This window comes from Pseudopodoces humilis, chromosome 10 (genome assembly GCF_049639895.1).
Source record: "Pseudopodoces humilis isolate 2021_Gansu_Grassland_sample_001 chromosome 10, ASM4963989v1, whole genome shotgun sequence".
NCBI classification, from domain to species: Eukaryota; Metazoa; Chordata; class Aves; order Passeriformes; family Paridae; genus Pseudopodoces; species Pseudopodoces humilis.
Window position 1 is genome coordinate 1,234,318 of NC_142209.1, and position 12,856 is coordinate 1,247,173.

Consider the following 12,856-nt stretch of genomic DNA (forward strand, 5'->3'; position numbering starts at 1 on the left):
TTGGGACAGTTGTTAACTGTAGGTCTCCATTTCTCCCTTTCTCAGGGTGCTGGGAAGCACCTCACCCAGTCCCAGCAATTCCCAGTTTAGCACATGCAGCTCAAAGGGACAGCAGGGTTTGGGCTTTTTCCCCACTTTTTACTACACCATTGCTGTTTCTCTTTCTGCTCTACCAAAAGACCAAGTCTAAGTGAGAAGAAGGAAAAATATCTCTAAGTCTACAGCTTTCTGGGCTTGCATCCTCTTCTGTTTTGAGCAAGCTCAGTGTCTGGTATTTACCAGCTCATGCAGCTGGTTCAGCAGTTCCCTGGATATTTTAGAGGTCAGCAGGACCTAAATCAGCTGCAACAAGAGGAACTGCCTGAATTCAGCAAAGCTGCATTAGACCAGGCTTGAAAACAAGCCCAGGCTGGCTGTCATCTGGCCCCTTGTCCACACAAAGTGATCTCCTGCCCTCCCTGCCCATCCTGAGCAGCAGCACTGCAGCTCCCTCTCACCATCTGCTACCCAGAACGTCTTGTTTGGGCCCCTGAAACCCCAAGCTGGGCCCAGTGGTGCCTCCTGACTTCCCTGCACGGTTTGTGAGACACCCCCTTTGCTTTCCTGTGAGGAAAAATAGCCAGTTAAACCCATCAGTTCCCCCTTCTTTCAGACTGACTCTTTGTAGACTTCTCTGGCACCCAAAACAAGCACTAACATCATCTAAATCCCAGATTTTCTCTTTCCCACAGGGATGGACACATTTGGAATCCCAGAGGTAGCTACTTACAGCTGTTTGAGCTCAGATGCTCCAGTGAGGTCGGCTTGCAAGGAATTCTGAGCTTTAGCTTGAAGAAAATGGTCACAACAGCTGCAATTTATTTATAATTGTGCAGATTAATCAGTCTAGAGACTGTCTAGAGACTGCTGCAATCTTGTCCTTCGAGTTTCCGCTCGGCCAGGTGCTGCTGCTGGTGCTCTGGTCAAGTTTTGGAACTCTGCTGGCTGTTCTTCCTGCTAATGCTAAGCCCAAACCATTTACATGGAGCAATCCTGGTGGTGAATGAATTCAGGAGCAGTGCTGAAACTCCAGCACAGCGTCCATCCCTCCCTCCACAACCCTTCACAGAGCCCAGGGAATTTCTCCCACAAGGCAAGAATGTCTCCATGTGAGAAAAAGTGAGTAGACCCTTCATTACAAACACAGGGCACACTCCTTTTGTAGTCAGAATTTTATTTTCTTTACATCCAGGCTTATTATTGACATCTGAAAATAAAACCTTTCATTTACAAATAGGCTAGTGCAAATTAAAGGTAATTTTGGATTTAAAAAAAAAAAAGAGACATTGCATGTAACACAAACAAAATGTGTGTGTTAGGATGATCTTCCTGGAACAGCTGGTGGAGGTCGCCTAGGAAAAAACCAAAAAATAACCCAAAAATCACAGGGAGAGGGGGAGATTTAAAACAAAAGGCCAAGATACAATAAAATGACTCATATACAAAATTATCTTAATAGAATGGGTTAACAGAAAAAGGCACAGAACATGCATATTAAGGAAAAGAGCAAGAGCAAGATTAGAATCAGCTGGCTCTCAGCACAGCCTGGCTTTTGTCCTCACCGCCTCCCTTCTGACCTGCCAGTGCCAGAGGACCAGAACAATCCCATCCCAGGTGTGGAGGTCACTGCTCACAGGCTTTCCAATTTCCCTGCAGCAAATGATCCCCGCTGGAAGAGCTTTTCCCCAGGCAGCCTTAAGATTCTCAGCACTGTCTGCTTCAAGCACTGTTCTTGGGGTAGAACTTTTGTGAGGTTCTGGTGAAATGAGGGATGATCAAAGCAGACCCTGTGGGGTGGCTGGGGGGACATTGCTGGGAAAGGTAAAGGTTGAATGAAGCTGGAGAGCCCCGTGGCACCGAGGGCCCAGTGCCAAGAGCAGCTGCTCCTCCTGGTAGCCAGCACAGAGCCCTCAGCTCTGCCTGCCCAGCGTTCCTGGAACTGGGCTCCAGCCAGAGGGGACATGTGGGACACTGCTGTTCCCTTGGGGAGCACAAACTGCCTCAGCCACGGCCAATAAACACCAGCAAATCTCCAAATGTCACAGAATACAGCGGGGATGGCCCTGCTGTGCTCATCCCACCTTTTGCTCCCTCTTTTCCCAAAACCTAAGGACCCATTTAGGCACTGTGGTGTTCCCACAGGGAACTCTCGTGCTCTTTGTGCCCTACAGAGCATCTCCAAGCACCGACTGCAGTTACTTGGCTCATCCTGACCTGCAGGAGGAACCGAATAATCAGGACATCTGCACATTCCTACACAACCTTTAGGGGGAAATCCCTTTCAGGCACATTTTAACTCCAGCTCCTCCTTTGGAGGACTCAAGTCTGGCCTTCTGCACAGCTCTGAGACTCCTCTGAACGTGCTTTCCTCAGCAATGAAGTGAATCCCAGGTACTGCTTGTAAAACATTCATCCATTTCCCAGCAAAATATCTCTGCAGCACTCCAAGCCCCTTGCAGGGGAGCAGGCTGAATGCTTCCCAACGGGTTCCACCTCCCCTTTAATGACATCTCCAGTGATCTCAGCACAACAGCACCTCCAATAAATCCTCCCTGCAGTCCCCACCGAGGCAGTGTGGAATGCTGAGATGATGGTGCAAGAGACAGAAGACACCACTCATACACATCCAGAAAGTAATAATAAAAGCCCATCATGAATTTCAGTTTATTTCAGGTTCAGAAATGCAGCATAACATTTTTACAGCAGGTGTATGTGATGCTCAGTAATGACCACAGTTTTGGGAATCCACTCGCTGTGCTCAAAGGTCAACACCAGGAACCATTTACAGATTACGAAACCAAAGGCAGATGTTTTGGCTCACATGAAGTAGGGCATTAACATACAGAGAAGAAAAAAAAAAAAAATCAGAAAGAAATTAAGTGTTTGCTTCTTACAAAAAAGAAGTCATCGTTTATCCCGTCCTGGAAAAGTAAAGAGACAGCAGTAAAGCAAACGGCCGGCAAGGCGGGACAAATCATAGATCAAGCAAGAGTGGAGGACTGTCTGGACGGGAGGAGCCATCGGCATCAGCTCGCCTGCAGACAAAGCAAGAGGAAAGACAGGCAGAGTAACATTCATTTACACAAGGGAGCTGTTCTGCTCCAGCCTGGGAGCAGGGGCAGTGCCACAGCAGGAGGAGCTGTGCCAGGAGTGCCCCAGGAGGCTCCTTGGTGGCACAGGGACAAAATAGGTCTGCTCTTAAATCAGGTTTGGGCTATTTTAAGACAGAAGGATAGAACTAGTTAGGAATCTCAGTGTGCTGTGAACATCATGGTTAGTGGAGCTGTCTGGAACAGAGAGGATAATATTTTCTATGTTATACTTGAACACGAAATGCCATAATCTATAATGTGTTTTCTTTAATATAATAAATAATCTACTTTTAGGAGGCTTACTCAGAAAGTGCAACAAGATCAGCAATAAAATAAACACACATTAACTATGTACATAAGCCTTTTTGTTGAACATACAATCTTTTTAACCCTAGCACAAGATCCCTTGAGATCCAAGGCCGAGAGCCGTTCACGGCACACGCAAGCTCTTCGGCTGTTGGTCAGCAACGATGGGGTGAGGTGGAAATGTTCTCTAGGCAGAGATCCAGGCTCGGCCTAAATGCAGTATTAGATGAGCAACCTCCTGAAACTTAGCAGCTACACCAGCCAGATCTTTCTGTAAGATCAGAAACACCGGTGTTGCTTCGTTATTGTTCCACTATGCCCCGGCAATCGGAGCTGTGCCACAGGGAATCGGAGCAAGGCACAGCAACCTGTGCTCCTCAGACACGGAGCTCAGACCTGGCCCATCCCACCTAAGTGGGTCTGCAGAGGGGCTCAGTCCCTCTGGCAGATCCACAGGGTGCTTGTCCTGCTTTCCTTCGGGCATGGAGTTGCTGCTGAGGCTGCTGCTCCGAGAACAAGGGACAGGATGGATGGGACTCGCTAGCATCAGGAATTAAGTGGGACAAACAAACCCATTCCAGGCACTCCAGAGCAGAAGGGAGTGAGCCAAGGCTGAAGGACAGTACTTACTCAATTGGATGTGGCAATTTCTTGGGAAGCATTTAAGTGTTTTTCCTAGGAACGGTTCTACGTGGTTTATTCTCACAAGCACATACGCAAGAAGAGGTGAAACCATTAAACCCTGGATTTGTGCTCACGGTTGTTTATTAACCTGCACACCTAAAAGTGTTGCATTTAGAGCACAGGGCCAGATTTAGATGAGATCTGAATGAGGATGCAGAGGAAGGAGAAGGAGGGCTGTGCAGCTGTGTCCTGCACCCTCAGCATCAAGCACAGAACCAGATGGTGCTGACACCTCACTGCCTCCTCCTCCTTTTTCAGGTAAATCCACCCTTGGGAGCTTTATTTACAATTCAGGATTACTGCTGAGAAATAGTTTCTTGGGGGCAGAGCGAAGGACAGTGCTCAGTTGTGCCACCTACTTCCTTATGCTTGGCAGAAACAGTCAAAGTAAATTAGGGAGTCTCAAGTAGAGAGCATTTAAAAGCTCATTTTTAGGACAGGATCTGTGTCATGCAGCTGAGGCTCCTGACTTACCAGCATTGTCCTCGTGTCCCATGCAGCCACACTGGCCTGAATCACCTCCTGGAGGAGATGTTTTTCCCACTGAACAAAGGACAGCTAAGCTGAGTCTTTGGGTTATGGTGGGTTAAACCCACTGTGGCCTTGCAGTATCCTAGAATGGACTGGGCTGGAAGGGAGCTTGGAGCTCATCTTGTTCCAAGCCCCCTGCCATGAGCAGGGACACCTTCCACTAGATCAGGTTGCTGAAAGACCCATCCAGCCTGGTCTTCTATGAGTATGAGAATTTGATATTCTGATATCAGAAGTGATATCAGTGATATCAGTGATCAGGCAATGAACCTGGCTTTCCATCAGCTGCCAGTCAGTAACAGAGTTCTGATAAACTGTTGGGATATTGAGGAGTGCTGGCAAGGCAACAATATGGGCTACTGTGGCTATTTACAAAAATATACCAAACAGATGCAGCACAGGTTACAGCAGAGAGCAGAGAGCAGTGGAAAGCTGTGTAGAAGAAGAATCACCAAGATATGTTTTCTTTTTTGTAGTAAAAATTGGTATGACTGTGGTTGTGTTCATAACCTTTTCTTTTCCTTGAAATCTGATTCTGTGCATTGGCACTGGAGATGTGGACAAACAAACAAACAAACAAACAGCAGCCACTTCAGCAGTCTGCTGCCATCACCATGATGCCAGTGATCTGACAAACTCCATCTTCACCGTGCATCAGATGTCACTTGCAGACTCCCCAGGCACTTGTCACAAGTACGGGGTTGACAGGAAATTGAAGTTAAGCTAACATACAAATCATGATGCTTTCCCAAGCTTGTCTCTCTTCTGCAAGCTGAAACATGATTTGCTGCACTGGTGAGCACAGCTAATCAGCAGCCTGGGAATTAATAGGCTAAATCCCCATTTGTTGTTGCTCTTTGATTGGATTCTTCCTAACCATGGGACCACAGCATACTGGAGCCCTACAAGCAGTCTCAATAAATACATTTATTACACTGATTGTACTGGGGACCTTTGAAACCACCAATTGCTTTGCCCAGGGATCTGTAACCATAACTGTAATAGCAGCAATTCATATTTTCTGAAGGAACAAGGCCAAATTCCTCTCTAGTTTCATTCTGTTAACTCAGTAAGTTCTAAGCTTTAAGGGTGACACTGACCCTAAGTGTTTAAAGTGAAGTAATGCAGTTAAGACAAAAGGTTTTTATAATGCATTAATTTATAACGTGCAAAACAAGAGGCAGAGAGGACCCCTGCAAGTGAGCAGCTGCTAAAATAATCCAGGATGCACAGCTGAGGACTTCCCAGAACACAGCTGGATAAAGCAGCAGTAAACCAAGGTAAAGCAAGGACCATGTAATGCAAAAAGAAAATCTTTACACCGGGGGCATTGACTGGCATGTGAAAACATCACAAATATCTCACAGCCAAGCCCAGCCCTTGGGGAGCTCAGCTGCCAGTTCAGGCTGGAGCTCTGTGAGCTGGCTCCCACAGTGGGCAGGGGAAGGGGACCCAGGCCCAGCTGTGCTCTCTCTGTATCTCTGTGTCCTTCTGTGTCACAGAAGGACCTAAAGCAGTGCTCAGTTCCCTGGATCCTGCACACAGCACATTTCCATGCATTTCCATGCACTCACTGCCCCCCAGTGCTGCCCAGGAGTGCAGTGGGAGCAGGAGTGGGAGCAGGCACTGGCACAGGCTGCTCTGTCACACCCCAGCCCTCCAAAGCACCCTGTCCCATCCTGGCTGCAGGCTGGGACAGCTCCATGCTGAGCCCTGTGAGCTGGGGCACCCCAACCTGGCACCGCAGCTGCCAGCATGGAAATAAAGCAAAATGTGCCTTGTCCCATGCACACCCTGCTCATTTAACAACATTGCTTAAAACTAGATTTCGGATAAGGAGAATTTATAGGAGAAGTAAGCCTCTTGCAAGAGAGACCTGGAAATGTGGGGCCTTCAGAAGAGCTTGGTAAGAAACCACATGGCTTTTCTTTGCCCAGTTTAGCCATTACAAGAGAAAACAGAAAACCTGGAAGGTGCAAAAAAAAGCAAGATTCCTTTCAGCTAAGAGGAAACAAAAAAGCAGCAGATCAAATCAACACATGCACAAACACACACAGAGTCGAGCCCTCCATGTGCTGCAGAGGACTGTGAGCACAGTTGTCTGGGTGGAGATATGTGTCAGTAAGTTAGCTAACATCAGTTATTGCAGAAGGAAAAGTCAAGGCAGCACAGACCTTCCCCAAACACTGAAGACTTCATAAACAATGTGGGATGGACAGAGTATATCAGTAAAATTGGTTACTTGCCTATAGATGTCCATACATGCGACTATACATTGGTTATTGTGACAGTTACCAAGCAATTTGTTTCCACAGATTTGGTTAACAAGGAATGACATGCCAGAAACTCCTTTTAGTCTAACAGGGATGAATCTAACGGACGGATTACAGTGGGCCGAGTAGGTGAAGGGGGTGGTCTTCGACTGGAGAGAGAGAGAGAGAGAGAGAGAGAGAGAGAGAGAGAACAAACAATGAGCACAAACACAGAGCACACACCTGGCACCTCTGGCTGTTGTTACAGGGACATGCACGTGCTCACACACACAACAATCCTACTGCCACCTATGCTGGAGCAAGACACCCCTGAGAGGTGAAGGAGGAAAGGGTTTCTGCCATGCTTTACCCTCTCACCCATGGCTGTGCACAGCCTGGGGGTTCTCCACACATCATTACCTTCTGGAGCCACGCAAACCAGCAGGGCAGGGTCGCTATTCCCGGCTTTCAGGGCTCAGTCCCAGCCTGGACAGGCACAGAGCAGGCAACAGGACTGGGGAAAACAGCCTGCAGCAACTTCAGGTCCACGCTGCAGAAGCAGGAAAATCTGCAGCTTCTTGCATACCTGGGCAAACTGCAGCCCTACCAATGTGCCTGAATCTGAGGCACATTTTAAGGCTTTGTATCGATGGCCAGTTTTGAAAATGCCAATCGTGGCCAGGGATTCATTAATTTACCACTAATGCATTTTTCTGTCAACTTCAGGAAGTGCTATGGAGTCACAGAGTTTTTTGGGAACACTGAAGTGCCTTCATTTAATTTTCCCATGTACTGAAAACCCCTGCACTTTAATTTGGACTGTGTCATCCTCTGATAAGAGACTCCAGAGCAAGAGTTAGCAGCAGTGTGATCTCCAAGCACATTCTACCTGCGGTCCAGGCTGGCACTTATCCCTCCCTCCCTTCATCCAAGGGTAACACCCAACTCTGCTGAGTCCCTCTGGTAGCTGTGTAACACTTTACCTTTTTGTGTGCAGTAAGGTCCACCTCAGGGCTGTGTGGAGGCAATTCCATCAGTTTAGTTACAAAGAGTATTTTGTAGATGCTCCATTCCACCTGCACGCCGAATCTGAGCTGACAATTGACAGCTCACACAGTCCTGCCTGGCACTGCTGTGTGCTGGATAAACAGCCCAAGAGACTGTTCCTGCCAGCCAGCCTGCTCCCCCAGCCAGCTGTCCAGCACCCTCCAGCACCCTCTGTTGCTGCATTTATCCCAATCCATGTCTCACACGGTGTTTTTGCTCCCTTTCTTTAGCAGGAAGTACCAGGTTCTCTCTCTCTGTTCTTTAACCCAGCCCAGATCGCCAGGAGGGCTCATGGCAGTACCCACACTCTGAGCAAGGTGGGAGCTGAGGTTGGTTCCCATCAGCTCCAGCAGAGCTCATTAATAACTGTTAATAAGAAGAAGAAATTAAGAATTTGCCCCAACAAACTGTGCAGCCCTTCCTAACCCTTCCTCCACCTCTGCAGGTAGGGACAGTTGTGGCTCTCAAGAAGGAAATGTGTCTCATTCTGCTAAAGCTAAACTGAAGATGAAAGAATGTAACAATGTGTTAACCTTCTTTGAACTGGAACAAAATATGTGAGACAAATTTACACTTGACCAAAAAAAAATCTCGTTTGGTTTAAAGCGCATCTTGTGCGACAAAATTCTCTTTTGGTGAAGAAATGAGAATTTTAATCCCTACCATGCAACAAATACAAAATATGCCAACTAAAGCATTCAAGTAAATCAACAAACTAAAAAAAAATAGGCAAAATATAATTTCTTCATGGTGTATTTTTCTTACAGGAAAAATGTTACTGTGTTAACTATTGTTTCTTGTGTTGCTCCAGTGTAGGTCTTCTGGACCCATTTCCAAAATTTGTAGTTTCATAAAGAACCACTTCTAAGGCTCTGCATTTCTGCTGGGTTGCATTAAATTATTCCTTTGTTGAAATGCCTCACATTGCATTGTTTAGCGCTTACTGAAAACATCATATCATATGTATACAATTTACAAACAAGGGAAAATGCATACAGCTGTCTTCATATCAAATTTAAAAGATACAAGCCCAAACATGCATTTTAATGCCAGGTTAAATGCAGCCCACTGGATTCAAATAATGCAATTGAGCCAAATTGCTATTTAACACAGCAGGATCAGAAACTGGAGAGCACAGTGGGAGGACTTCCTGGATATAATCAGTCAAACCAAACCTGGACCAAAATCAGGTTTCCTCCTTGAACCAGAGCTGTTCCTGCACACTGACCGCTATTTTGAATTGCCATTCAAGCCCGGTGCAGACCTGAAGAGAAAAACTCCCCGTCGGCTCTTTGCCACTGCAGAGTACCGAGCAGTTCAAGGAGAAGCTGGAACCCCTGAGAGGACCCTGTGCTGCCCAGGCATCCTTCTCTCCTGTGTCCCTGCCCTACAGACGGGTGTGCTCAGCGAGGGGACCCTCCAGCCGTGCCCTGTCCCGTCTGTGGATGCTCCCCTGCATGTCTGGGATGCTCTGGCACAAACCCCTGCGTGCATGGCCATGGGCAGAGCCCTCCTCAGCTCCAGCCCCTCAAGGATGCTGCCTCCCGTGCACTTCCAGCTCCTTAACCCTCCACAGGACCTCCACCCGCAGAGCACAGGTGCCTTCCAGAGGAGTGGCAATGTCTGGGAAAGGAGCTGCAGCAGCACCGCTGCCCTCCAGCCCTGCTGCTGCCAGGCTCTGGGGTATCTGCAGTTCCCTGTGCAGCGTTGCAGGAGGGGGTCCTGGGCAGGGCACAGGGAGTTCAGCCTGGGGAACAGATCTCACCTTCCTTTGCCACTGGCACACGGGATCAGCTGGCACGGCCTGCAGCTCAAGTCCCAGCGAACGAAAGAACAAGCCGTCATAGAATTCCCCGTCAGGGTGACAAGTCATTTCTACACTGGGAGTAACACTGAGACCTTTTTGCACCCCCTAACAGGAATCTCAACCCCAAAAACAAGAGGGGAAGCCAATGTGTGTCTTGTCCCTCCTTTACACCCGGAGCAGTGCAGGAGCCTGGCCCACCTTGAGACAACAAAACCAGCAACCAACTCCGGGGCAGCCCCGAGGGAGCTGAGCGAGGGCTGGGCCCCATGGCGGCCCCACAGAGGGCTGGGCCCCATGGCGGCCCCACAGAGGGCTGGGCCCCATGGCGGCCCCACAGAGGGCTGGGCCCCATGGCGGCCCCACAGAGGGCTGGGCCCCATTGCAGCCCCACAGAGGGCTGGGCCCCATGGCGGCCCCACAGAGGGCTGGGCCCCATGGCGGCCCCACAGAGGGCTGGGCCCCATGGCGGCCCCACAGAGGGCTCCGTCCCATCGCATCCCGAGCGAGGGCTCGGCCCCACAGCAGTCCCACAGAGGGCTCGGCCCCACAGCAGTCCCACAGAGGGCTCGGCCCCACCGCATCCCCATCGCGGGCTCCCCTCGGCCCCATCGCGGCCCCATCGCGGGCTCCCCTCGAGCAGCCGGGACTCAGAGCGGCAGGGGGAGCTGCAGCCCGGCCGCGGCCCGGCCGAGGGGAAAGCGGCTAAAAACAGCCTCCCCCGCAGCAGGCCTGCTCGGCTCTAGCTGCCATGGCAGCGGGGAAAGCTGGGGCTCAGCCCAGCTCGGTGTTTAGTCTGAGGCCGGCGGTGATAGCGGCGTTAGCGGCTCCCGCAGCCCTGGCAGCGCTGGGCGAGCGGAGCCCGGAGCGGCTCCTGCTCCGGAGAAAGCTCCCAGAAATGAACGCCACGGGAAACCTCCTGGCTGCTGTTTTGGGGTTGTTGTTATTTGTTTTGCTGTCCTTTTTTTTTTTCTTCTTTTTTTTTTTTTTTTTTTTTTTTTTTTTAAAAAAAAAAAGAAACCGTTTGTAAAAGTTAGTGCTAAAGGGGCAGGAGATCATGGGTCCCCCCGGGGTTGAGTAAACGAGTCTGCAAAAAGAATCAGTTCTTCTAACTAGCACACATTAAGCAGACATAAAGAATTTTGCAATGAAAATTGTGGACTAAGTATGTATTTAATAACTCCCTGATGTTGCTGCAGAGACTCCTCCTTTGAAGAGCTCAGTGGGGTTTTGAACGGAGGGGAGCTCTTACCCCCGTGCAAAAACTTTGTAAAAAAGGAAAAGTCTTTACATTTATTTTTAACCTAAGCAGCAACCCCCATGTTTCCAGTTTTAAAAGAACTCCTAAAAGCTTTAGCTAGGCAAATGCAGAGCAAAAGAAACTAAATAAAGCAAGTCTAGACTTAAAATTCGATCAGAAACATATGGGAGTTCTTCGAGCCTTTGCCTTTTGAGACGTCCTATCGCTCCCCACACGGAGTGCACAAAATGTGCTTTCAGTAAAGCATGGCTGTAATTACCATGGGAGGCCCTGCTCGAAGATGGCTTCTCACAGCACAGCCAGAGGACTTCGAAATAAAAGGCTTTCATTTCCACTTATATTTGACATTCTTGCTTGCTTGTGACCACCAGAGAACACTTGTGGAAGGCATGCACAGAACTCTATTTTACGATACATCCTATAGATCTGAAGCTGTGAACAGAAGCCCATTATTCTCTCCCTTTTCCATCATCTTGGTTTCCCTATAACCCAGCCCTCTCGGCGTGCCCTGATACGTGACATCGTCCTTGTACAGTTTAACAAGGAAATACCTCAAACCTCTAAGCAGCTTTAAGACTGACTGCAGGCAAATTTGTTTTAGGTGACAGAACAAACCTGGATGTGAAGCATACGGTAAGAGGATAAACAGTGACTTACTGCAGGTGAGGAATAAATCTGCTTTCCTGTTTGGGTGATTATTTAGAGAACTAAGTTGCTTGGTCTTGAAAAAGTTCAAATGCTTTGACTGGTTTTATTTTTATACTGTTTCTCTGGTTTTCTCTGTTTCAGTAAGGACCTGAGAGACCCACACCCTCTATTCTTCCTGGTTCTTGTACCAACCTAACTTTTATATGACATCTCTCGATCTCCATCAGCCTCAGGAGGACAATCCAAACCAGAAGTGAAACTACTGTACTCACTATGCTTGAAAAACAGAGGCAAGACACAGTTTGTAGACCTAATTAGTCTTCAGTCTGTGCATGCTTAAACTTTGTCCTACAGCAGATGCAGCACGCCTACTGCAGAGTGTCCCAAACATCAGCTTGGGAGCAAGGATTTGGAAGTGGGAAAGCCAAGGGGGGGAAAAGGCATTTGATCCTAGTGACACAGGTCATAACAAAGCAGGAAAAGCAGAGAAAGGATGATGACATTAGGAGGAGTAAAGTAGGAATCACGGACAGGGATCAGGAGATGGTGATTGCGGGGGAAATGAGAAACCGCACGGAGTGGTGATGAAAGGAAAGAGGAGCTGGGGAATATCTGCCTGAGATGGTCCCTTAGCCCAGTGGAATGGTCCAAGAGAGTGAAAATTGCTCAGATTGGTTTCTGTCCTGGAAAATGTCATTTTGTTAAACACAAAATGCCAGTAGTAAGCGTTACCCACAGGCTCACTGTCGCTGGGCAGGTCAGGAAGGGAAGCCCTCAGGCACGGAGCACAGCTTCTGAGGGTGCCTGGTAATTCTGGAGCAGCTCTCCAGCTCAACTCAGGCTCAACAAATGCACAGAGGGCGTGCTCAGACTGCACTGCCAGGGACTGGGCTGGCCCTACAGCTGAACCCCAAAACTGCAGATCACCCAGCTGCACAGTGCTCTCTCCGTGGAAGAATTTTTTTTGTGCAGTATAAGCAAGTTAAGATTATCAGATTATGCTGTTTTATCAGGTATCTATTTCTTTTAAGTGAAAGAAACAAAACCAAAAAAAGAGTGAATGGGAAGAATGTGGCCTTCCACTGGCCACCACTGCACTGCAGCAGTATAAATCTCCATCAATTCAAAGGCTTGCACTGTTTAAAAGCACTGGGGTTAGTGAGGTTCCACTGTGTGTGATTTAACTTAATAC

General features: G+C 48.5%; 1 protein-coding gene across 3 annotated transcripts in view; it reads right to left on the reverse strand.

The window, feature by feature from the left end:
• Window positions 1-1,307: 1,307 nt before the first annotated feature.
• DNM3 (dynamin 3) overlaps window positions 1,308-12,856 on the reverse strand; it is a 169,390-nt gene continuing 157,841 nt past the window's right edge. For 2 of the 3 annotated variants that reach the window (XM_088060307.1, XM_005528661.2), the window contains one exon: window positions 1,308-7,074. In XM_088060307.1, the coding sequence (XP_087916433.1) occupies window positions 7,005-7,074 (70 nt within the window). In that variant the 3' untranslated portion in view covers window positions 1,308-7,004. The remainder of the gene's footprint in view (window positions 7,075-12,856) is intronic. The other variant, XM_088060306.1, reaches the window with a different exon arrangement.